This window comes from Pan paniscus, chromosome 10, assembly GCF_029289425.2.
Source record: "Pan paniscus chromosome 10, NHGRI_mPanPan1-v2.0_pri, whole genome shotgun sequence".
NCBI classification, from domain to species: domain Eukaryota; kingdom Metazoa; phylum Chordata; class Mammalia; order Primates; family Hominidae; genus Pan; species Pan paniscus.
Window position 1 is genome coordinate 79,124,009 of NC_073259.2, and position 27,138 is coordinate 79,151,146.

General features: G+C 39.1%; 1 protein-coding gene across 2 annotated transcripts in view; it reads right to left on the reverse strand.

Annotated features, from left to right (window-relative positions):
- LOC106635381 (uncharacterized) overlaps positions 1–27,138 on the reverse strand; it is a 76,895-nt gene that overhangs the window by 48,239 nt on the left and 1,518 nt on the right. Inside the window, exons 2-3 of one of the 2 annotated variants that reach the window (XM_055095901.2) lie at positions 25,438–25,543; positions 19,854–20,035 (exon numbers count right to left, since the gene is read on the reverse strand). In XM_055095901.2, the coding sequence (XP_054951876.1) occupies positions 19,895–20,035; positions 25,438–25,543 (247 nt within the window). In that variant the 3' untranslated portion in view covers positions 19,854–19,894. Of the gene's footprint in view, positions 1–19,853; positions 20,036–25,437; positions 25,544–27,138 lie in introns of those variants that run through there. The other variant, XM_055095902.2, reaches the window with a different exon arrangement.

The window sequence follows — 27,138 nt, forward strand, 5'->3', positions numbered from 1 at the left end:
ACCAAACACCACATATTCTCACTCATAGGTGGGAATTGAACAATGAGATCACATGGACACAGGAAGGGGAATATCATACTCTGGGGACTGTGGTGGGGAGGGGGGAGGGGGGAGGGATAGCATTGGGAGATATACCTAATGCTAGATGACGAGTTAGTGGGTGCAGCGCACCAGCATGGCACATGTATACATATCTAACTAACCTGCACAATGTGCACATGTACCCTAAAACTTAAAGTATAAAAAAAAAAAAAAAAAGTTATACATAAGAACTTACTCTGACCATTTTGTGTTTGTTTTATGGTTGTTTCATGGTCCTCTCTTCTTTCTTTTTCATCTTCATTTTAATGAAGGTGGTTTTTTATGATGATATGATTTAACTTCTTCCTTTTTAATTTTTGTGTATTTATTGTACATTTTTTGCTTTAAGGTTACCATGAGGCTTCAAATGCCATCTTATAACCCATTACTTTAAGCTGATAACAACTTCACATGATTTGCATAAACAAACAAACCAGCAAAAACTAATAAAAACTCTACACCTTAACTTCATCCTCCTGCTTTTTAACTTTTTGTTGTTTCTATTTATATCTTACTGTACTATGTCTTGAAAATTTGTTGTAGTTATTATTTTTGATGGGTTAATCATTTAATCTTTCTACTTAAGAGTAGTTTACACACCAGTCATAGTTATAATATTCTGTGCACTTACTATTTCCAGTGAGTTTTCTGTCTTCCAGTGATTACTCATTGCTTTGAACATTCTATTATTTCTGATTGAAGTACTCCCTTTAGCATTTCTTGCAGGACAGGTTTGGTGTTGATGAAATCCCTCAGCTTTTCTTTGTCTGAAAAGGCCTGTATTTCTTCTTCATGCTTGAAGGATATTTTCGCTGAATATACTATTCTAGGGTATAAAGGTTTATTATTATTATTATTATTATTCAGCATTTTAAATATGTCATGCCATTCTTTCCTGGCCTGTAATGTTTCTACTGAAAAGTATGCTGCCAGACATATGAGCTCTATTGTACATTATTTGTTTCTTGTATCTTGCTGCTTTTAGAATCCTTTCTTTATCCTTGACCTTTCAGAGTTTATTAAATGCCTTGAGGTGGTCTTCTTTGGGTTAAATCTGCTTGATGGTCTATAACCTTCTTGTACTCAAATGTTGATATCTTTCTCTATTGGTTACTTCTCTGATGTCATCCCTTTGAATTAATTTTCTACCCTGGTCTCTTTCTCTCTACCTCCTCTTTAAGGCCAACAAACTCAGATTTGCCCCTTTGAGGCTATTTTCTAGATTCTGCAGGCATGCTTCGGTGTTTTTTATTCTTTTTTCTTTTGTCTCCTTTCACTGTGTGTTTTCAAATACCATCTTCAAACTCCCAAATTCTTTCTTCTGCTTGACCAATTCTACTATTAGGAGACTCTGATGCATTCTTCAGTATGCCAATTGCATTTTTCAGCTCCGGAATTTCTGCTTGATTCTTCTTAATTATTTTGATCTCTTTCTTAAACTTATTGGATAGACTTCTGAATTCCTTCTCTGTGTTACCTTGAATTTCTTTGGATTTGCTCAAAGCAGCAATTTTGAACTTTCTGCCTGAAAGGTCACATATTTCTGTTTCACCAGGATTGGTCCTTGGTGCCTTATTTAGTTTATTTGGTAAGGTCCTGTTTTCCTGGATTGTCTTGATACTTGTAGATGTTTGTCTATATCTGGGCATTGAAGAGTTAGGTATTTATTATAGTCTTTGTAGTCTGGGCTTGTTTGTACTCATTCTTCTTGGGAAGGCTTTCCAGATACTCTAAAGGACTTGGTGTTGTGATTCAATCTGTATCTGCTTTAGGAGACCCCCTAGGCCCAATAACACTGTAGTTGTTACATACTCATAGAGGTACCACCTTGATGGTCTTGGAAAAGGCCCAAGAGGATTCTCTAGATTATCAGGCAGACACTCTTGTTTTCTTCCCTTACCTTCTCCCAAGCACACAGTGTTACTCTGTTCTGAGCCATTTGAAGTTGGGGATGGAGTGACACAAGCACCCCTGTGGTTACCACCACTATGACTGTACTCAGTCAGACCTGAAGCAGGAACAGCACTGGGTCTCATGCAGGGCCTGCTGTAACCACTCCCTGGCTACTGCCTTTTTGTTCAAGGCCCTGGGGCTCTACAATCAATGGGCAGCAAAGCCAGCTAGGCCTGTGTCCTCCACTTCAGGGTGGTGAGTTTCCCCAGGCCCTGGGCAGGTCCAGGGGTACCGTCTGGAAATCAGGGACTACAGTAAAAATCCTTACAAGTCTACTTGGTGTTCTATTGTACTATGGCTGAGCTGACACTCAAATTACAGGATGAAATTGTTTCCCTCTTTTCTCTCCTTTACAAAGGCAGAGGAGCCTCACCCAATGGCCACTACCACCACAGGCCCATGAGGAGTACTGCCAGACTACTGTTGATATTCCATTAAGGCCTAAGGGCTCTTCAGTCAGCTTGTGGTAAATGCTGCCTTGCCTGGGATTCACCTTTCAGGGTGGTGGGCTCTCCTCTGGCCAGGAAAGGTCCAGAAATGCCATCCAAGAGCCAAGTCCTGGAATCAGGGACTCCAAGAGCCTGCTTGTTGCTCTACTCCCCTGTGGCCAAGTGGGTACCGGAGGTGCAAGACAAAGTCCTCTTTACTTTTTACTCTGCTTTTCTCAAGCAGAAGGAGTCTCACTCTATAGCCACCACAGCTGGGAATGTGCTGAGTCTCACCTGAAGCCAGCAATTCTCACAGGCTCACCCAAAGCCCTCAACATAGTACCTATGTATCACTGGTTATCAGGACCCAAGGGCTCTTCAGTTAGCAGATGATGAATGTCACCAGGACTGGGTCCTTTCCTTCAGGGCAGCGAATTTGCTTCTGGTCCAGAGTGCATCTAGAAATGTCTTCTGGGAGCTAGGGCCTGGAACGGGGGCCTCACGACTCTGACTGGTACCCTATCATGCTGTGGCTAAGCTGGTATCCAAGTTGCAAGACAGTCTTTCCTCTTCTCCCCTCAAACAGAAGGAAAATATTTCTTTTGAAGCAACGAGTACGCAATCTGGGGTTGGGTGGGGGGGTAATGCTGGCACTCCCTTAGCCACCCTGGCTCGTGTCTCAGTAGGATGCATGCCTTCTTCTCAAGTCCACTGTCTCTGGGCTTATTTCAACACTAAGACTCTCCTAGGAGTTGCCATCCTTGTGTCTTAAACTGCCTTTCAAGTTTATTTAGTGTCTCAGAGCCCTTTAGCCTGTGGTGGCCATAGTGGTGAAGCTTGTGGGAATGCTGGGATCAGAGATTCTCCTCTGGCTAGGGCTGGTTTAAATGCTCCCTACATTGGGTAGGAGAGGGGGTGTGGTGTTGGTGAATCAAGATTGTTTTTTTCTACTTCTTCAGTGCCTCTTTCTGAAATTTGAGGTTAAAGCCAGGTACTGGGAGGGTTCATTTGAATTTTGGTTCTTATACAGGTACATTTTTGTGTTGATAGTTGTTAAATTGATGTCCATGTGGGTGGAAAGTTTAGTGGAGCCTTCTATTTTACCATCTTGCTCCATCTCCTCCCACCTTCATATTTTATTCAACTATAAACTGGTATTATTATTCTTTAAATACATTTTCCCAGGTTTCTATTACTGAAATGTTCAACATCTCACAGAAAAATTGAAATGCTGCAACAAACATGCTTATACCTTTTCCTAGATGAAAATTAACAATAGTTCCAAAATATTACCTGATCCTTATACATCTATCTAATTTCATCTAGTATATTCAATATCCAAACTTCCTCAACTGTTCCAAAAAAAGAAGGGGGAGGGTTTACAGTTACTTTAGTTGAATCAGGATACAGAGTCCATGTATTACATTGAGGGATTTCTATTTTTTTTTTTTTTTTGGTAGTCTTCAAAAATCTTAAACAGGCTTCTCTGTTTTCTTTCTTCATGGCCTTCCAAAAAGTTCAGACCAGTTTTATAGTAGAATGTCCCTAAATGGAAAAGTTTAACAGCTGGTTCTATGTTTTTATTTTAGCCTCAAGGACATATGGAGGATTTGACTCTTGATGATATCTTTCTTTCAGAAAATTGTTAGGAGGTTACCAATACCAGATTCAAATAAATGAGAATTCAAGAAAGAACTGTGTATACAATGTATACATATATGATGTAATTCATTTTCTGGATAATCAAGTAACAAGAAATCAATATTGAAATGACATAACCACACTGGAGAATGGATGCTAATCATGTATTCCTGAGACAGGACACCATCAGCTATATATGAAAGCTAGAGCTGATGGTTTCCTAGAGCTGAGGCTCATGTGACCCAGCTCAGCCTCATCTCTGGTGACCCCACGAGACCCAAATGCAGAGCTGCCGCTTGGAAATAACAACAGCTTCACTATATTGTTGATGTGCATATAATTTGCTTTTCTGTCCTGACTCTTTTTTTAAGGCTAAGTAAATTTGGTGCTGGATGAAGCCTGTTGAGTATTGTGTGTCTGATTGTTCATCTAAATGTTAGAGTATTGCTGCCAGTAGAGCAGAATGGTCACTGTAGTACCACATTCTGTTTTTGTCTAATTCCTGTTCCCACCATGGTGTCATTTAACCTATACCCCTACTCATAAAATATTTTGTAAACTGGAAGTTACATGTACAGGCATAATGAGATTCAGATTAAATAATTTTGGCAAACATGCTTAGTAGATGGATTTTGTCTATTTTACTTTATATTGCATGAAGGGGCACATAGCGTCATTAGTTCCTGCACTAGTTTATTTAGGTTGCGATAGCAAAATGCCATAACCTAGGTGGCTTATAAACAAAAGAAATTTATTTCTCACAGTCTGAAGGCTGGGAAATTCCGATCAAGATGCCATCAGATTCACTGTCCGATGAGAGCCCACTCCCTCGGTCATAGATGATGCCTTCTTGCTGTGTCCTCACATGGTGGAAGGGGCAAATAACACTCCCTTGGGCCTATTTTATAACACGACTAATCCCACTCATGAGGACTCTGCCTTCATGACCTCCCCAAAGACCTCACCTTCTAATACCATCACCTTAGGAGATAAGATTTCAACATGTGAATTTTGTGGAACACAAAAATTCAGACCATAGCAGTCCCAGTCTAGTCATAATAGGTTTGATTGCCTGCCTATGGTATGGGCATTTAGAAACAAAGGTCTGGTAGCTCAGCATGGTCATTGTTACTGGAGTTTCATTGCTCCTATTATTTTTTAAGCCCTTGTAGTGAACGGAGGTAGGAAATACATGTTTTCTTAGTACAGTATACTCTTATGTTGATATTGCCAATTCAAATTATTATTACAGATTTTTAAAACTTATTTTGCCTTGTGTTTGTATCATTTTTTCTTTTATACTAAAAAATCTTGGCTCCGAGTAGTAGTAATATAGTTATTTATTTGCTTATCATAACAATATAGATAATAAAGTTTCAAAATGCCAATACTAATAGTACTACTAGGGGTAAAATTACTTAGTGAGGTATTTCTTTAAAAGTTTTATTGTTGTTGTTTGTCCTCAGAATGTATTAAACTATGTACAATTTCAAAAGTTACTTAAAATTAATCTTTGGTGATGTTATCAATTTTATATATAAATGCTCCCCAACTTATGATGGTTTGATTTACTACTTTTCAACTTTATGAGATGCAAAAGCAATATGCATTTAGTACACTTCCTAACTTAAAATAGGGTTACATCTGAGTAAGCTCATCCTCGGTTGAAAATATCATGTCAAAAATCCACTTTCAATTTGGGATAATTTCAATTCACAATGGGTTTATCTGTATATAACCCCACCGTAAGTTGAGGAGAAGGTGTGCATTTGAGTCCTTTGTTTCTATTTGTGTTAAATTTTGGTGTTCACTTTGGTTTATTTTACATTTAATTCTGCATATGTGAAGCACTTAATTTAAAACCATATAAAAAAGTCAACAGAACATACTTTTGTGGGAATATATTCCAGGAACTCTCACTCTCATTCTTATCCCACCACTTCATTTTCATGCTTCCTTTATAGATAATCATTTTCATTGATTTCTGTTTTATCTTTCCTTGGCTTTCTTTTGCAAATATGTATAAGCAAATATATGTAAGCACATAAGCAAATATATATACATGTTATTTCTCTTTGTTTCTTACACATAAAAATAGCATATTATAATATTGATTGATATTTTCCTTAACAATATAGCCTAGATATCAGTCCACACCAGCTCATAGAGATACTCCTCATTCTTTTCTACAAATGCATAGTACCCCAATGATGGACCATCATTTAGTCCCTTACTTGTGAACATTTGGGTCATTTCCAATATTTTCCTATCACAAATAACACTGCAATGAAAAAATATTGCATTTATTTCATATTTGTGGAGGTGCAGCTGCAAAGTAGATTCCTAGACAATGAGATTGCAAAATGAAAGGGGAATTGGATGTGTAGTTTTGCTAGTGGTTTCTTCATCCTCTTCCACAGAGATTAAACCATTCTGCAATCCAATCAGTATTCTATTAAAGGGACTATTTTCTATAGTTTTTCCAACAAAACATATCTTCAAGCATGTGGATGTCTGTTAATCTGGGAAGTCAGGAATGATATCTCAGTGCAGTTTTAATTTATAATTATCTTTTTTTGAGGGTTATTTGCATTTCTTTGTTTCTGTAGAGATGAGACCTCATCAACATTATGTTGTCCAGGCTGGTCTCAAACTCCTTGCCTCAAGCAATCCTCCCACCTTGGCTTCCCAGAGCGCTGAGATTACAAGCTTGAGCACACCAAGCCGATTATTTGCATTTCTTTTCCATGAACTATCTTTATGTTTTCTTCCTCACTTTTATATTGGGTTTTTGGACCTTTTCTTCTTGATTGTAAATAGCTCTTTATATATGAAGAAAATTAGCCCTTGGAGTTACAAATATTTTCTATTAGTTGGTCCTTCATCTTTTGACTTTCCTTATAGTAGTTTAGATTTTATGCTACTTTTAATACACACAATTATATGGTTATATCTCATGCAAACATTTGTTATTTTGTGGAATTAAATTTATTAATTTTTTATTGCTTCTTTATCTTATGAAATAATTTAGTAGTTTTACTTAGCTTCCAGATTATAAAAGAATTCAATGTTTCTTTTTGCCATTTGTATGATTTATTTTCTCTAATTCATTTAGATTTCATCATTATACTGTGCAAAGTATGAATACAATTTTTTCTTTTTCAAATGCTATTTAGTTGCTTTAACATTATTTATTGCACCTCATGTATCCCCATGATTTAAGACGCCACTTTTACCATAAGCAAAATTTTTAGGTGGATTTGAGTCTATTTATAAAATTTTTTATCTATTTATTCCTCAATGTCATATTGTTTTAAGTATAGAGGCTTTAGAATATGTTTTTAATATCTGATAGCACTAATACATGAGTAGCCTTGGACTGGACATTGCATCATTGGCTCCTCTGGTCCTCAGGCCTCTGAACGTAAGACGAATTACACTACCAGCTTTTTTGATTCTACAGTTTGCAGGTGACATATTGTGGGACTTCTCAGCCTTCATAATTATATAAGACAATTCCTATAATAAATCTCCTCCTATATATCTCTATATATCCTACTGGGTCTGTTTCTCTAGAAAATCCTAATATACCATCATTGATTATATTAGCTTTAGCATTGATTTTTTTAGGTTTCCCCACTGAGTAAAATATCAAATTGGGGTCTGATGTATGTGTTGAGTATCCATAGACTTTATTTTATTAATTATTTTTTGTTTTTTCAGGAATAGGTGTTTAATTTCATTCAAAGAATTTTGGTGTCTATGAAGATAATTATATAATTCTTCTCATTATTCTATTTGCATATTAGATATATTTATGTTTATATATATGTAATGTGTGTGCATTTATATCTTTGTGACTTAAAGTGTGTGTGTGCGGCAGGGTATTCCAACAGACCTGCAGCTGAGGGTCCTGTCTGTTAGAAGGAAAACTAACAAACAGAAAGGACATCCACACCAAAAACCCATCTGTACATCACCATCATCAAAGACCAAAAGTAGATAAAACCACAAAGATGGGGAAAAAACAGAACAGAAAAACTGGAAACTCTAAAACGCAGAGTGCCTCTCCTCCTCCAAAGGAACGCAGTTCCTCACCAGCAACGGAACAAAGCTGGATGGAGAATGACTTTGACGAGCTGAGAGAAGAAGGCTTCAGACGATCAAATTACTCTGAGCTACGGGAGGACATTCAAACCAAAGGCAAAAAAGTTGAAAACTTTGAAAAAAATTTTAGAAGAATCTATAACTAGAATAACCAATACAGAGAAGTGCTTAAAGGAGCTGATGGAACTGAAAACCAAGGCTCGAGAACTACATGAAGAATGCAGAAGCCTCCGGAGCCAATGCGATCAACTGGAAGAAAGGGTATCAGCAATGGAAGATGAAATGAATGAAATGAAGCAAGAAGGGAAGTTTAGAGAAAAAAGAATAAAAAGAAATGAGCAAAGCCTCCAAGAAATATGGGACTATGTGAAAAGACCAAATCTACGTCTGATTGGTGTACCTGAAAGTGATGGGGAGAATGGAACCAAGTTGGAAAACACTCTGCAGGATATTTTCCAGGAGAACTTCCCCAATCTAGTAAGGCAGGACAACGTTCAGATTCAGGAAATACAGAGAACGCCACAAAGATACTCCTCGAGAACAGCAACTCCAAGACACATAATTGTCAGATTCACCAAAGTTGAAATGAAGGAAAAAATGTTAAGGGCAGCCAGACAGAAAGGTCGGGTTACCCTCAAAGGGAAGCCCATCAGACTAACAGCGGATCTCTCGGCAGAAACCCTACAAGCCAGAAGAGAGTGGGGGCCAATATTCAACATTCTTAAAGAAAAGAATTTTCAACCCAGAATTTCATATCCACCCAAACTAAGCTTCATAAGTGAAGGAGAAATAAAATACTTTACAGACAAGCAAATGCTGAGAGATTTTGTCACCACCAGGCCTGCCCTAAAAGAGCTCCTGAAGGAAGCGCTAAACATGGAAAGGAACAACCGGTACCAGCCGTTGTGAAATCATGCCAAAATGTAAAGACCATCGAGACTAGGAAGAAACTGCATCAACTAACGAGCAAAATCACCAGCTAACATCATAATGACAGGATCAAATTCACACATAACAATATTAACTTTAAATGTAAATGGACTAAATGCTCCAATTAAAAGACACAGACTGGCAAATTGGATAAAAAGTCAAGACCCATCAGTGTGCTGTATTCAGGAAACCCATCTCACGTGCAGAGACACACATAGGCTCAAAATAAAAGGATGGAGGAAGATCTACCAAGCAAATGGAAAACAAAAAAAGGCAGGGGTTGCAATCCTAGTCTCTGATAAAACAGATTTTAAACCAACAAAGATCAAAAGAGACAAAGAAGGCCATTACATAATGGTAAAGGGATTAATTCAACAAGAAGAGCTAACTATCCTAAATATATATGCACCCAATACAGGAGCACCCAGATTCATAAAGCAAGTCCTGAGTGACCTACAAAGAGACTTAGACTCCCACACATTAATAATGGGAGACTTTAACACCCCACTGTCAACATTAGACAGATCAACGAGACAGAAAGTCAACAAGGATACCCAGGAATTGAACTCAGCTCTGCACCAAGCGGACCTAATAGACATCTACAGAACTCTCCACCCCAAATCAACAGAATATACATTTTTTTCAGCACCACACCACACCTATTCCAAAATTGACCACATACTTGGAAGTAAAGCTCTCCTCAGCAAATGTAAAAGAACAGAGATTATAACAAACTATCTCTCAGACCACAGTGCAATCAAACTAGAACTCAGGATTAAGAATCTCACTCAAAACCGCTCAACTGCATGGAAACTGAACAACCTGCTCCTGAATGACTACTGGATACATAACGAAATGAAGGCAGAAATAAAGATGTTCTTTGAAACCAAAGAGAACAAAGACAAAACATACCAGAATCTTTGGGATGCATTCAAAGCAGTGTGTAGAGGGAAATTTATAGCACTAAATGCCCACAAGAGAAAGCAGGAAAGATCCAAAATTGACACCCTAACATCACAATTAAAAGAACTAGAAAAGCAACAGCAAACACATTCAAAAGCTAGCAGAAGGCAAGAAATAACTAAAATCAGAGCAGAACTGCAGGAAATACAGACACAAAAAACTCTTCAAAAAATTATTGAATCCAGGAGCTGGTTTTTTGAAAGGATCAACAAAATTGATAGACCGCTAGCAAGACTAATAAAGAAAAAAAGAGAGAAGGATCAAATAGATGCAATGAAAAATGATAAAGGGGATATTACCACTGATCCCACAGAAATACAAACTACCATCAGAGAATACTACAAACACCTCTATGCAAATAAACTAGAAAATCTAGAAGAAATGGATAAATTCCTCGACACATACACTCTCCCAAGACTAAACCAGGAAGAAGTTGAATCTCTGAATAGACCAATAACAGGAGCTGAAAATTGTGGCAATAATCAATAGTTTACCAACCAAAAAGAGTCCAGGACCAGATGGATTCACAGCCAAATTCTACCAGAGGTACAAGGAGGAACTGGTACCATTCCTTCTGAAACTATTCCAATCAATAGAAAAAGAGGGAATCCTCCCTAACTCATTTTATGAGGCCAGCATCATTCTGATACCAAAGCCGGGCAGAGACACAACCAAAAAAGAGAATTTTAGACCAATATCTTTGATGAACATTGATGCAAAAATCCTCAATAAAATACTGGCAAAACAAATCCAGCAGCACATCAAAAAGCTTATCCACCATGATCAAGTGGGCTTCATCCCTGGGATGCAAGGCTGGTTCAATATACGCAAATCAATAAATGTAATCCAGCATATAAACAGAGCCAAAGACAAAAACCACATGATTATCTCAATAGATGCAGAAAAAGCCTTTGATAAAATTCAACAACCCTTCATGCTAAAAACTCTCAATAAATTAGGGATTGATGGGACGTATCTCAAAATAATAAGAGCTACCTATGACAAACCCACAGCCAATATCATACTGAATGGGCAAAAACTGGAAGCATTCCCTTTGAAAACTGGCACAAGACAGGGATGCCCTCTCTCACCACTCCTATTCAACATAGTGTTGGAAGTTCTGGCCAGGGCAATTAGGCAGAAGAAGGAAATAAAGGGTATTCAATTAGGAAAAGAGGAAGTCAAATTGTCCCTGTTTGCAGACGATATGACTGTATATCTAGAAAACCCCATTGTCTCAGCCCAAAATCTCCTTTAGCTGATAAACAACTTCAGCAAAGTCTCAGGATACAAAATCAATGTACAAAAATCACAAGCATTCTCATACACCAACAACAGACAAACAGAGAGCCAAATCATGAGTGAACTCCCATTCACAATTGCTTCAAAGAGAATAAAATACCTAGGAATCCAACTTACAAGGGATGTGAAGGACCTCTTCAAGGAGAACTACAAACCACTGCTCGAGGAAATAAAAGAGGATACAAACAAATGGAAGAACATTCCATGCTCATGGGTAGGAAGAATCAATATCATGAAAATGGCCATACTGCCCAAGGTAATTTACAGATTCAATGCCATCCCCATCAAGCAACCAATGACTTTCTCCACAGAATTGGAAAAAACTACTTTAAAGTTCATATGGAACCAAAAAAGAGCCCGCATCGCCAAGGCAATCCTAAGCCAAAAGAACAAAGCTGGAGGCATCACACTACCTGACTTCAAACTATACTACAAGGCTACAGTAACCAAAACAGCATGGTACTGGTACCAAAACAGAGATATAGATCAATGGAACACAACAGAGCCCTCAGAAATAACGCCGCATATCTACAACTATCTGATCTTTGATGAACCTGAGAAAAACAAGCAATGGGGAAAGGATTCCCTATTTAATAAATGGTGCTGGGAAAACTGGCTAGCCATATGTAGAAAGCTGAAACTGGATCCCTTCCTTACACCTTATACAAAAATGAATTCAAGATGGATTAAAGACTTAAACATTAGACCTAAAACCATAAAAACCCTAGAAGAAAACCTAGGCAGTACCATTCAGGACATAGGCATGGGCACGGACTTCATGCCCAAAACACCAAAAGCAATGGCAACAAAAGCCAAAATTGACAAATGGGATCTAATTAAACTAAAGAGCTTCTGCACAGCAAAAGAAACTACCATCAGAGTGAATAGGCAACCTACAAAATGGGAGAAAATTTTCTCAATCTACTCATCTGACAAAGGGCTAATATCCAGAATCTACAATGAACTCAAACAAATTTACAAGAAAAAAACAAACAACCCCATCAAAAAGTGGGCAAAGGACATGAACAGACACTTCTCAAAAGAAGACATTTATGCAGCCAAAAAACACATGAAAAAATGCTCATCATCACTGGCCATCAGAGAAATGCAAATCAAAACCACAATGAGATACCATCTCACACCAGTTAGAATGGCAATCATTAGAAAGTCAGGAAACAACAGGTGCTGGAGAGGATGTGGAGAAATAGGAACGCTTTTACACTGTTGGTGGGACTGTAAACTAGTTCAACCATTGTGGAAGTCAGTGTGGCGATTCCTCAGGGATCTAGAACTAGAAATACCATTTGACCCAGCCATCCCATTACTGGGTATATACCCAAAGGACTATAAATCATGCTGCTATAAAGACACATGCACACGTATGTTTATTGCGGCATTATTCACAATAGCGAAGACTTGGAACCAACCCAAATGTCCAACAATGATAGACTGGATTAAGAAAATGTGGCACATATACACCATGGAATACTATGCAGCCATAAAAAATGATGAGTTCATGTCCTTTGTAGGGACATGGATGAAATTGGAAATCATCATTCTCAGTAAACTATCGCAAGAATAAAAAACCAAACACCGCATATTCTCACTCAAAGGTGGGAATTGAACAATGATATCACATGGACACAGGCAGGGGAATATCACACTCTGGGGACTGTGGTGGGGTGGGGGGAGGGGGGAGGGAGAGCATTGAGAGATATACCTAATGCTAGATGACGAGTTAGTGGGTGCAGCGCACCAGCATGGCACATGTATACATATGTAACTAACCTGCACATTGTGCACATGTACCCTAAAACTTAAAGTATAATAAAAAAATAAAAATAAAAATAAATAAAGTGTGTGTGTGTGTGACTTTAATTAACTTGATCACACACACACAAACACTGACCAAAATTAATATCAAGTCAGGTCTGTCTGAATGTAAAGCCAACAGCAAACATCCCTCTCTCCAAATGGAAAAGAAACAGGGGGGTTATGGGCAGCTACACTGCTAAATGTTAAAACTTTATTTTTAAATGTGGCCATAAAAATCACTAAATAAAATTGATAATATATGTTTTTGATGAATAAATTTTATATATGTCTACACTGGAAACTATACAGCAATAAAAACTAACCATGTACAACTAAAGTCATAAATTTCATAAACATAATAAGTAAAAGAAGCCAGACAAAAAGTAGTGTATACTGTTAAATTCCATTTATATAAAAGTTCAAAAAAGCCAAAAAGAGACTATGCTGTTAAAAGTAAGGATTATAGTTACTATTCAGGGAAGAGAGTAGTGGCTGGAAAGAAACATAAAGGGGGTCTCTGAAGTGGAATAATGTTCTGTTTTTTGATCTGGGTATTAGGGTGTTTAATTTCGAAAAATTATTTTATCTTTATACTTATTGTATTATTGATTTTTTGCTTAACAAATTACTCAAAACTTAGAGGTTTAAAAAAAATTAATTATTGTATTAATTTCTCTGGGCCAGGAATTGGAGAGAGCTTAGCTGGGTAGTTCTGGTTCAAAATTTCTCATGAGATTACCATCAAGCTGTTGGAGGGGGCTGCATCATCTGAAGGCTTGACCGAGGCTAGAGGATCTACTTTCAAGATGGCCCACTCACATGGCTGTAGGCAAGAAGTTTCAGTTTCTCACTAGCTTTTAGCAGGAGGCCATAATTTCTCACCACATAGATCTCTCTATAGGGCTACTCGAGTGTCCTCACAGCAAGGTAGCTGGCTTTCTTCAGAGCCAAGTGACTCAAAGGCAAAGAGGAAGTCACTATGCCATTTATGACCTAGTTTTGGAACTCACACTTTGTTCCGAATTGACCTTCCATCACTTTCTATTCATTAGGATTTAAGTCACTAACTCTGAACCATAGTCAAGGGGAGTAAAATTTGGCTTTATTGTTGGAGGATGGAGTAGCAAAGAATTTGTGGACACATTTTAAAACTACCATACTTAAACAGTTCATTTTTCTGAATATGCTTCAATTAGAAGTTAAAATAATGCAATTTTAAAACATTGTTTCAAATGAACACTGTTAGGGAGAGAAGTGCTTCTTCTCCATATCTAATGTTTCTTCCATATTTAGGGAGTTCCATTAGTTTAACACTTTAAGCCTCTCAGCATGCACCACAACCCCCGCACCACCCTAGCATATTGTCTTTCCTTCCCAAGGGGAGGCAAAGTGATGCATTTGATGGTCAGTTGGGTATGAATAATCTGGGCCTGCTTAACTTCGTTCCTCCTTTTCCCCCTTTGAAAGTTATCATCCCTCTTGGAATACTTGCTTCTCGGTAGGATTTTGTAATTTGGGGAGTTTTATCTCAAGACTCAACATTTGTACATATGCTTTCCATACTGAGAAAATTTGGTGTAGAATTTGTAAATAAACGTAATATGTCAAGAAGCTTCTCATAGGGTTTGAATTCATGAACCATGGACTTTGTGTGAGTAGCACACACCCCCTTTTTTGGTTGGTAAAATATTATATTATGCCAAGAAGTTTTTTAACATTATGTGGTTGGCATTTAACTGTTATGGCATGATGTTGGCAGTTGACTGCTGCTATGGCCATATTGTACACAGGCAAGTGGCTATTTCATAGAAGCAGGACTGTACATGTGGGCAACTGCACTCAAATAATCTTTGGGCTGTGCAGGTCTCAGCTATAGCATGGCAGTGGGAAGACTGGGGATGTGTAAAGAGGTATACTTCAAATTTCAGGAGAGGTATGTGCCGCTAGACCATTCTAAACCTAATGGTGGAGGCTTTATAATGTAGGCTGCTGCATCTTACTTTGCAAGCATACCTGAAGCAAAGATTCAAGTCTAGGAAAAAGACAATCCTTCCACATTCGACAATGGAAGACAGAACAATGTTAGTTGCTTTAAATGCAAGACTGCTGAGTCCTACATACACTGTAGAACACTGGGGAAATAACAGTTGTAGATTGTTAGAGACAGTCTCTAGATAACCAGCACTCAATCTGCTGCCCCAAATTCCACTCTGAATTTAGGACCAAGGAGGAACCCATGGAAAGACTTTCTTTGTCTATTTTGTGTTGCTATAATAGAATACCACAGACTGGGTAATTTTTACAGAGGAGAAATTTATTTCTTACAGTTCTGGAGGCTGGGAACTCCAAGGTTAAGAAGCCCACTCTGGCAAGGGCTTTCTTGCTGTGTCGTCTCATGGCAGAGGGTGAAAGGGCAAGACAACATGCGCATGTGAGAGTGGATGTAAGAGGGGTCTGAACTTGCTTTATAACAAGCCCACTCTCACAATAACAAACACTCCTGCAATAATGACACTCATTCATGAGAGCAGAGTCCTATGGTATTGTGAAATATATATTTGATCTTTGGCCCTGCTTCCTGGAATATAAGTTTTAAAATCCTTAGAAACTCCAAAATGATGTCTTTTTGTATGCTAAAGAGTTGACTGGTGGCTGGGAGCCCCTAGGTAACTTTAGGATGGAGGCTGGTCATTGAAAAGACCAAGCAGGACTAGAAGGCTGGGACTTTCAGCTCACCCTCAGCCTCCAGGAAGAAGAGAGGGGCTGAAAGTTATCGCCAATAGCCAGTGATTTAATAATCATGCTTATGTAGTGAAACTTCCATAAAAACCCCAAAAGACTGGGTTCAGAGAGCTTCTAGATAGCTGAACATGTATATTCCTACAGGAAGGTAAATAAGAACTCATCTACATGCTGGGAAGGTGGTGCACCCCAACACCACCAGGATAGAAGCTTCTGTGCTTGTGACTCTTCCAGATCTTACCCTACGTATATCTTCATCTGGCTGTTTACTTGTATCCTTTACAATATCCTTTGCAATAATCTGGTAAGTGTGAGTGTTTTCCTTAGTTCTGTGAGCTGCTCTAGCAAATTAATGGAACCTGAGGAGGGGATTGTGTAAACCCTAATTTATAGCCAGTTGGTCAGAAGCATAGACAAAATAACCTAAGGCTTGCAACTGGCATCAGAAGTAAGCAGGGAGGGGGTGGGCCTTGGGAACTGACTCCTCAACTTTTAGAAACTGATGCTATCTCCAGGTAGATAGTGTCAAAATTGAATTAGAGGACAGCCAGCTGGTGTCTGCTGCAGAATTAATTGCTTACTTATTGGTAGGGGAAAACCTCCACACATTTGTTCACAGAGGTCTTCTGTGTTGATTGTTGTTGTAGAATGAGGAATAGAAAAGTCATTTTGAGTTTGAGTGAGCTTTTCCACACACAGCCGTCATAACCTAATCACCCCTGAAAGGTCCCACTTCTCAACTTTGTTGCATTGGGGATTAAGTTGCTAGCACATGAACTTTTGGGAACACATTCAAATTATAGCAATGACTAACCTTGAATTTGTGAGGTTTGTACACAGGTTCAAGAGTGGAAAATATTTAAGAATTACTGGGTGTGTTTCAAGGTGATCCTGTTATTGTAGGTAGCATGCAGGTGCTTTAAAGAAATGTGCCCAAGAAAATTTATGGAATTCAACAGCACAGGAAAAAAAGGTACTAGGGAGAATAAATTAGTTTTCATGGAACACCCAAAAGTCAGTGGTTCTTGGTCTCAGCTCTATATTATACTCACTAATTAATTCAAAATGTCTAGGGGTGCAATCCAGGGATTGTATTGATATATTTCCTTGGGATAAAACATGAAAAGTGCCTAGCCTTGAGCCTGACAGATAGCTGACATCTACTAAATAAATTGATTCCTGTATCAATTTCCTCTTCCACATACCATGGTCTTTCATTTTCCATTGAGGACTGGCTTAATTACATAAGGAATTTTAATTATCTTTCCACCTTTTTTTTTCCCACAAGAACAGATAATCCAACATTGCAATGTAACCCATCAGCCTAAGAAAAGTCTTACTAAATGGCCATTTTTCTTTGAGACTTAGTGATCTAATAATTTCAACTGTGTTTCCTTCTTTTCGCCTCCCCTGAGTGAATATCGTAAGCTTCCCAGATCTTTAACTAGCACCAACATTACAATTTGACCATAAAGATATAGAATAATTACATATGAGAGTAAGCTGGGTAGTAAGAAAAATAAAATTTCTGCTTCCATTTTTCAAATATATGGTGTTTCCAAGATATTTTTAGATCTTTTATGGCTGGATGCTTCCCAGGAAAGAAAGTTGGCTCTTCCATCAGAAAATCATTCATTTTATCTAAGGATTTTTAGATCTTTAGATCTTTTGAAAGTGCTTTCCAAAGCCAAAAATTCTGAATCCCTGAGGGATGATTAGCGAGGATAAAAAAAAGGTATTGGGGAGTCAGCCAGCATCACACAGATCCAGGCCCACAGCCTGTCTTAGAAGCCACAGTTCCAGCTTCTAGACCCATGAGACTCCCTTGTTCTCAATTCAACCAGTACTGGTCACATCCTATTACTCATTACACACATTTGATACATATTTTATTTCTGAGTACTTACTGGGCTTAGTTTGCTTGACTTGCTTGTTTCTATATTAAATATTTTTTGGTTATTAAGAAAAGCCCAATTGCCAGTTATTATGGCTTTCAGTTATAAACTTCCTAATAATTTCTTGCTTGTTTATAACATTCCAGATAATTTTCATCTCTATTTTGCCATGAACCCTAACCTGTTTCCCAAAAGCATGATTTCTGCAGAGAACAACATGTTCTATTGGAATCACTTGAAATAGCGTTACAAATTACTCTTGGAGATACTGTGAGCCAGGTGCAATGTTGTGTTTGCCTTAGTTAGTTGTCACTCTTGGCGCTGCCACAACTGATGCTCACATTGTATTAAGTAGACATGACTTATTTGGGGGTCACCTTGCCAGCAAAGCTGACAGAGCTATCACTCCACTTGTCTTGATGCATGCTGTTTCACATTAGGACGATTCTAAATTACAGTCCTTTTCATTTACTGTCTGTCATTTTATGCGGCTCTGTTCCTGGCCCACTGTCCCTTCTCTGTCTTTTTTATTCCACTATTTATATGACAACTGGATATCAGCCTTGGAAAGAGATTCTGAGCAGAAGATTTATCCTTCTGGGAGGTGTTCTTGTCAAAACCCATTTCAAAAACTCAGAGCTTTGAAGATGAAGTTGTTGATGGGCCTAAACTTTCTTTGAAGTGTAAAGAAGCTTCATAATCAAAAACAAAGCTTGGTAAGTGTATACTTAAATACTAAGTGTAATTATTTTTACAATAATAATGATGTTATAGCTACTAACACAGAATGCTAACTCTACTATATGTTCTAAACAATTTGCATGTATTGTCTTATTTAATCTCACAGCAGTCCTATAGAGATTTCTTTTATCCTTGGTCTTCAGACGAGGCACAGAGAAATTAAGTAACATGCCCAACATCACTCAGCACCTAGATGTTACAGCCATTATTTTGAACCCTGACAAATCTGACTCCAGATTCAACAGCTCTTAATCACCTCCCATTGTAATAGAGAGAGAAGATTAAAATAGTAACTAAATAAACTCTCATGAAAAAGGACACGATATTCTAATCTCATCTCTTAGAATTAAGTCAATTGGTGGTAAATCACAGGTCTTACCAACTTGTATTTATGGATGTGGCAATTTTATTTTCTTTTAAGATATATGGACTATTCCTTATCATTTTATCCAATAAACATTGGTTGGGCAAACATCTGCCAGTTACCATACTGTGCATGGATAGGTCACAAAGTAAAAAAAAAAAAAAAAAGACACATTTCCGACCTCAAGTTGTTCCCAATCAGATAAAAGAGGCAGAATGGAAATAAATCCGAAATAATATAGTGGGAGTAATGTTAGGAAGGGAGTGTACACAAAATATAAGGATGGGTGAAAGGAGACCACTTTATTTGGATTCATGGTAACATGTCAACATAGTCTAATGTTCAAGTATTATCCTCAGCAATTCAGCTACTCAAAAAGGATCTAAAACCCTGCTTTTTAGCCAAATCAACTTTTCCCCAAGAGATGGAGAATGGTATTATGGCTTGGATGTAAGCTGTGGAGCCAGGGTAGTGAGATGGGTTCCCTTGACCCCATGGGACTTGTGAAGCGCTGGCTCACTTACTCAGCCTGCAGCGCTCAAACCCCTTGAAAGAGGGGGAAGATGTAGGTGAGTGGGTGCAGGAGCTGGGGTGAGTGCCTTTGGGCACCAGCAGGAATAAACTCCTTACCAGCCCACAGCAGCGTCTAGGGGCTGTCCACAGCCTCTAGAGCCCCAGAGGGCATGTGTTACAGTGTGCTGTTTTAGCTTTGCTGTCTGCAGACAACTTAAGTGTTAAACAGCTCAGTGGAGAGTCAGTGTGACAGCCTACTGAACCCGCAACTGGGTCCTTGTCCAGTGCCCAAGAGGAATGAGGTCACACGGACTTGAAGGATGGTGAATGTGAAGATTTTATTGAGTGGTAAATGTGGCTGACAGCAGGGTGGGGAACTGAAAAGGGGATGGAATGTGCAGGCAGTCTTCCCCTGGAGCTCAGCCAAACTCCTCTCCTTTCACAGTTTCTGATGTCCAGCAGCTTCTTCTCTTCTTGATGTTCAGATGCTTCTCTCTTCCGTGTGTGTATGAGCTGAGTTTGGGGTCTGGAGTTCTTATCGGCACAGGATAGGGGGCATGCTGGGCCAAAAGGCAACATCCAGGTGGGAAAACAGGGAAGTAAAGTTCTCATTTAGGGCCGTGGGGCCCAGCTTTAGGGTGGAACCCTTGCCAGGGACTCCACCCTCTTCTACCCAGTATTTTCCAGCCTCCTGTCCATATCAGTAGCAGAGTTTGAATCCTGGCACTACTAATTTTGAGCAACTTACTTAACCTCACTGCATTTCAATTTTCTTATCTGTAAAATGAGCATAAGTTTAATAATAGAATTATTGTAAGAACTGAATGAGTTAATATGCATGAATTCTTTAGAATAGTGCCAAACATATAATAAGTACTATGCTACATGTATTAGTTATTGTTATTGTAATTATAAGTAAAATATCTATATTCAATGGAATATCTTTATAAAATAAAAATGGATACCATTCTGCAAATGTACTACGATGTTAATAATATATACTTATTGAGCTGCTAATATATTCTAGGTACCATGCTAGGCTCTGGGGTAAAAGTTTAATTCAGCAGATCAGGAGTACCTAGGGAGTTTATAATAAAATGCAGACAACAAAAAGCTAGCCAAATATATTAGGATAAGTGATATTTTAATATAATATGCTATGAAAAACATAAATAAATAAAAAAATTAATTTTATCCTGAATGGATTCAGAAAAGCTTCATAGAGTAGGGGACATCAGAGCTAGACCTTGAAGGACTCCAACAACATAAATATGAAAGTCATTCTGGGCATAGGGAGCAACATGGCAAAGATGTGAAGGGATAAGAATAGGAAGTTGAAGGCTCACGGGATGCATATGGAGGAGGGTCTGCAGAAGAGCAGGGCGTATTAGTCCATTTTCACACTGCTGATAAAGACATACTTAAGACTGGGAAATTTACAAAAGAAAGAGGTTTAATGGACTTACAGTTCCACATGGCTGGGGAGGCCTCACAATCATGGTGGAAGGCAAGGAGGAGCAAGTAACATCTTACACAGATGGTGGTAAGCAAAGAGAGAGCTTGTGCAGGGAACTCCTGTTTTTAAAGCCATCAGATCTTGTGAGATTCATTCACTATCATAAGAACAGAGCAGGAAAGACTCGCCCCTATAATTCAATCATCTCCTACCAGGTTCCTCCCATGACACAGGGGAATTGTGGGAGTTACAATTCAAGATGAGATTTGAGTGGGGACATAGCCAAACCATATCACTCTGCCCCTGGCCCCTCCCAAATCTCATGTCCTCACATTTCAAAACCAACCATGCCTCCCCAACAGTCCCCCAAAGTCTTAACTCATTTCAGCATTAACTGAAAAGTCAACAGTCCAACATCTCATCTGAAGCAAAGCAAATGCCTTGCGCCTATGAGCCTGTCAACTTAGTTACTTTCTAGATACAATGGGGATACAGGCATTGGGTAAATACAGCCATTCCAAATGAAAGAAATTGGCCAAAACAAAGGGCTACAGGCCCTAGGCAAGTCCAAAATCCAGCAGAGCAGTCAAAGCTTAAAGCTCCAACATGATCTCCTTTGACTCCATGTCTTGCATGTGGGTCATGCTGATGCAAAAGGTGGGTTCCCATGGTCGTGCGCAGCTCCACCTCTGTGGATTTGCAGGATACAGCCTCTTTCCAGGCTGCTTTCATGGGGTGGTGTTGAGTGTCTGCAGCTTTTCCAAGCACATGATACAAGCTGTCAGTGGATCTACCATTCTGGGGTCTGGAGGAGGGTGGCCCTCTCCTCAAAGCTCCACTAGGTGATGCCCCAGTAGGGACTCTGTGTGTGGGTTCCAACCCCATATTTTCCTTCCTCACTGTCCTAGCAGAGGTTCTCCAATGAGAGTGCTGCCCCTGCAGCAAACTTCTGCTTGGACATCCAGCCATTTCCATACATCCTCTGAAATCTAGGCAGAGGCTCCCAAACCTCAATTCTTGATTTCTGTGCACCTGCAGGCTTAATGTCATGTGGAAGCTGTCAAGGTTTGGGGCTTACACCCTCTGAAGTCACAACCTGAGCTGTACTTTGGCCCCTTTTAGTCATAGCTGGAGCGGCTGGGATGCAGGGCACCAAACACAGCATGGGAACCCTGGGCCTGGTCCACAAAACCATTTTTTCTTCCTAGGTCTACAGGCCTGTGATGAGAGGCGCTGCCATGAAGACCTCTGATATGCCCTGGAGACATTTTCCCCATTGTCTTGGTGATTAACATTCAGATCCTTGTTACTTATGCAAATTCCTGCAGCCAGCTTTAATTTCTCCTCAGAAAATGGGATTTTATTTTCTATCACATTGTTAGGCTGCAAATTTTCTGAACTTTTATGCTCTGCTTCCGTTATAAAACTGAATGCCTTTAACAGCACTCAAATCACTCTTGAATGCATTGCTGCTCAGAAATTTCTTCCACCAGATACCCTAAATCATTTCTCTCAAGTTCAAAGTTCCACAAATCTCTAGGACAAGAGCAAAATGCTGCCAGTCTCTTTGCTAAAACATAACAAGAGTCACCTTTGCTCCAGTTCCCAACAAGTTCCTCATCTCCATCTGAGACCACCTCAGCCTGGACCTTATTGCTCATATCACTATCAGCATTTTTGTCAAAGCTATTCAACAAGTCTCTAGGAAGTTCCAAAATTCCCCACATTTTCCTGTCTTCTTCTGAGCCCTCCAAACTGTTCCAACCTCTGCCTGTTATCCAGTTCCAAAGTTGCTTCCACATTACACATTTTTATATATCTTTTCAGCAATGCCCCATTCTCCTGATAGCAATTTATTGTATTAGTCCATTTTCATGCTGCTGATAAAGACATACCTGAGACTGGGAAGAAAAAGAGTTTTAATGAACTTACAGTTCCACATGGCTGGAGAGGCCTCACAATCATGGTGGAAGGCAAGAAGGAGCAAGTCATGTCTTACATGGATGGCAGTGGGGCAAACAGAGAGCTTGTGCAGGGAAACTCCCATTTTTAAAACCATCAGATCTCATGAGACTCATTCACTATCATGAGAACAGCACAGGAAAGACCCACCCCCATAATTCAACCACCTCTCACTCCCATAATTCAATCACCTCCCACTAGGTTCCTCCCATGACACGCAGGAATTGTGGGAGTTACAATTCAAGATGAGATTTGGGTGGGGACACAGCCAAACCATATCACAGGGAAAGGTGGAGTTGGTGCTTATGAAGGACCTGGTAGTCAGTAGAGGAGTAACCTTGAGAGAGAGTAATATAACACGATAACATCTGCATTAGATGGATCACTCCTGTGGCACCATGGGAAATGGATATAAAGAAGGAAAAAAAACGTAGAAAACCCATCACAAGATCATTGCAATGATCCTTCCTCAGGATGGATTGGGAGAGAGAAGATAGGATGGAAGTGACAGGAAAGCAGAGCAGTGGACAGATTTGAGAAGCATTTGCCAAGCTTTAATATACATATTGTATATCTAAATTAGTACAATTGTACAGTCTTAAGCATAAGATAATTCCTACATTTCTGTGAAATGAAAGCAGCATTTCCATCTACACTGAATTATTAATTTGATGAGAGTTTACTTTTATTTTGTTCTTGCTATGTTCCTTAAGTAATTTAATCAAATGTAATATATTTTTAAATATTGTGGCTTGATCTTGGAAACCTGAAGGTAAAGAATGAGCCTATTCTTAAATCTGAGTTTAATGTCCTTCAGGAGAGTAAAAATTTCTCTCATAATTGCCTTCAGTACAAAAACAATTAAGTTAAAGCCTAGGTGAACTATAATAAGCAAATAAATGTTGACATTTAAAAATACAGCAGAAAACCAAACACATTTAAGAAGTTAGTACATGCAGAGATTCTAGTAATGGTAGGGAACTTACTTAAATATCTTTTCAATAACATTTATTATTTGAAGATGAGGAAACTGAGTGACTTGCAAAGCATACAAAACCGGCAAGCAGTCAGAGCCTGATCTAGGACCGACTCCAATCCAATTTACTTTTTAACACGGATTTCACTGTCTCCCGACAAGGATATTTTGTTATTCACATGTGTGATTCTCTAAAGCAGGATCTCTCAATCACAGCAGTATTGACATTTTAGACGAAATAATTCTTTGTTGTGGGCATGTACCTGTACATTGTAGAAAGTTTAGCAGCATTCCTGGCCTCCTCTCACTAGATACTAGTAACATCCCCCTGCTACCCATTGTAGCAACCAAAATGTCTCCAGACATTGACAAATATCCCCTGAGGGGCAAAATGCCCCCCTCCAGTAAAGAACAACTGTTCTAAGTCCTCTAGACCCCTAAAATATTGTGAACTTGGAGCTAAAATAGAAAGAATCCCAAAAACTCTCATATAATTTTAAATCTCAGTTACACTTTCTGCAATTTTCATATCCTTTTCTCAAAAAGTTCAGGATCTGTTTGCCTACTCTCTCTAACTCTCAATCTGCTATTACAGTCTTGTTAAAAGAAAAATCACTGACAAGTTAAATTTAACAGAGCTTAATTGAGGAAAGAATAATTCACTGGAGTCAGAGAGACTCCAGCGCAGCCAGGTGGTGGAAGATTTATGGACACGAAGGGAAGTGATGTACAGAAAATGGAAGTGAGGTACAGAAACAGCTGGATTGCTTACAGTTCTATGTTTGCCTTACTTGAACCGAGTTTGAATAGTTGGCTGCCTTTAATTGGCCAAAACTGAGTGACTGGCACAAGAGTAGGTTATGGTTGGTTTACACACCCAGTTAGGTTACAGTTCACTGTGCACAGAGAAACCTTTAGGTAAAACTTAGACTCTGTAAGAAGGCATCTTTGGGCTAAACTTAATCTAACAGTCTTTTCTTTCTGTCTGCTCTCAGCCCAGTCCTTGCCATTCTCAGCTCTGCTTCGGGTCAGAGGAAACTACATTTTCCAGGGCCACTTGTTTTCTGGCTTCTAGGTGGCCTCAGTCAATGGAAGTCTGACAGAAGACTGAAGTGGGCGGGAGAGAAGCCAGGGCACTTCTCTCTGTCCTCTCTCTCTTCTTCTGATAATGAGTGCTACGTCTCCATGGCTCCTGTTCCTGTTAGTCTTTCTCTGGAATCCAAGCCATGGTTCATCTTCTACAACGTGGCCCTGGATCCTGGGCTCTGGTAACATTATCTCTGTTTCTCCAGTCCTAAGGGTAGTAGTAACTCCTACTGTTGCTAATCTGTGGTTTACTTTGCCTCCTAATTGTCCTCTTACTTTTTCCATCACCTCTGTAAGCAGTTACTATGGATTGAATTGTTTCCCCCTAAAATTCGTATGTTGAAGCCCCCATTGTGGCTGTATTTGGAGTAAGAAAGTAATTAATGTTAAATAAGGTCATAAGGGTGGAACCCTGGACTGATAGGATTATTGTCTTTATAAGAAGACAAAACAGAGTGTACACTCTCTCTCTCTCTTTTTACCTTGTGAAGACACAGCAAGAAGTTCAACTGCAAGCCAGGAAGACAGCCCTTACCAGGAACTGAATAGGCCAGCACCCCGATCCTCGACTTCTCAGACTCCAGAACTCTGAGAAAAAAAATTCTGTTACTTAAGCTACCTAGTCAGGTGTATTTTGTTATGACAGTCCAAGCTAATATAGGAGTTCCCTGTATAATTTTTTCATTGTTTGAAATAGCTGACATTTTTCCATCAACCCTGACTAATACAAGTTCTTTATATCATTGATACCATATAATATTTGTTGATCCTGTAATATGTAGCCAACATTATGCAAAAGACATGTTAATATTCATTTTCTCATCTATCCCAATAACACTGTAACATATGACAAAATGGTATGAAGTAAAAAACATGGATTTTGAGTTACTTAGACTGCATCACAACTCCTCCACTTACTAGCTGCATGACCTACGAAAAGTTAAATCTCTCTAGGCCCTGCTTTCCTTATCTGTAAATTGGTCTAGTAATAGTATCAAACTAGGAAGGTTGTTCTGAATTAAATGAGTTACTCTATGTAAAGTGCTTAGAATATATGTAGGCATACAGTACACTCTCAATAAATCTATTATTTTTAGCTGCAATTTGTTAAGTGCCTATTGTATGCCAAGCACAGCAATAGGTACTGGAGACATAAAGACAAATAAAAAACTATCAATGCCTTCAAAGAGTTTGAGGATGCTAACAGAGGCAAACACATGAATGGGTAATTATAATAAAATATGGCAAGTTTATTGATAAATTTATTATGGGAAAGCTAACATGATCAACAGTCAGGGATTGGGACACATTTGACAGGGTTTGATTCCCAGTTCTGCCAATTACTAATTGACTCTGAGCAAGATATCTATCTCCTCTGAGCCTCAATGTTCTTACCTGTGAAATGGGAATGATAATAGTACCTACCTCATAAGGATATAGTGATTAAAAATGAGATAATAAAAGCACAGATTTGGGTATTGTTCCTGGAAGTTGACATGTACTCAAAGAAGGATAGCTTTTTTTTTTTTTTTTTTTGAGATGGAGTCTCGCTCTGTCGCCCAGGCTGGAGTGCAGTGGTGCAATCTCAGCTCATTGCAAGCTCCGCCTCCCGGGTTCAAGCAATTCTCCTGTCTCAGCCTCCTGAGCAGCTGGGACTACAGGTGCCTGCCACCACGCCTGGCTAATTTTTTGTATTTTTAGTAGAGACGGGGTTTCACCATGTTAGCCAGGATGGTCTCGATCTCCTGACCTCGTGATCCATCCGCCTCAGCCTTCCAAAGTGCTGGGATTACAGGCGTGAGCCACCTCACCCAGCCATTATTTTTATCATTAACAGGGAAGCATAGAATAAGGGTGCCTAACCCAGCCCAAAGCTCCCCCAAGTTTCCTACTGCTTGGCAGCCACTCTAATCTGCTTGACAAGAACTGCTCTTAATGTTTCTCCTCCTCAGAAGATGAGACTGAGTCTATTATACTTTTCTAGTATCAGCATAAATTAGGACAAGAACTTTAGAAAGGCTGGGCGTGGTGGCTCACCCTGTAATCCCAGCACTTTGGGAGGCCGAGGTGGGCGGATCATGAGTTCAGGAGATTGAGACCACCCTGGCTAACATGGTGAAACCCCATCTCTACTAAAAAATACAAAAAATTAGCCAGGTGTGGTGGTGGGCGCCTGTAGTCCC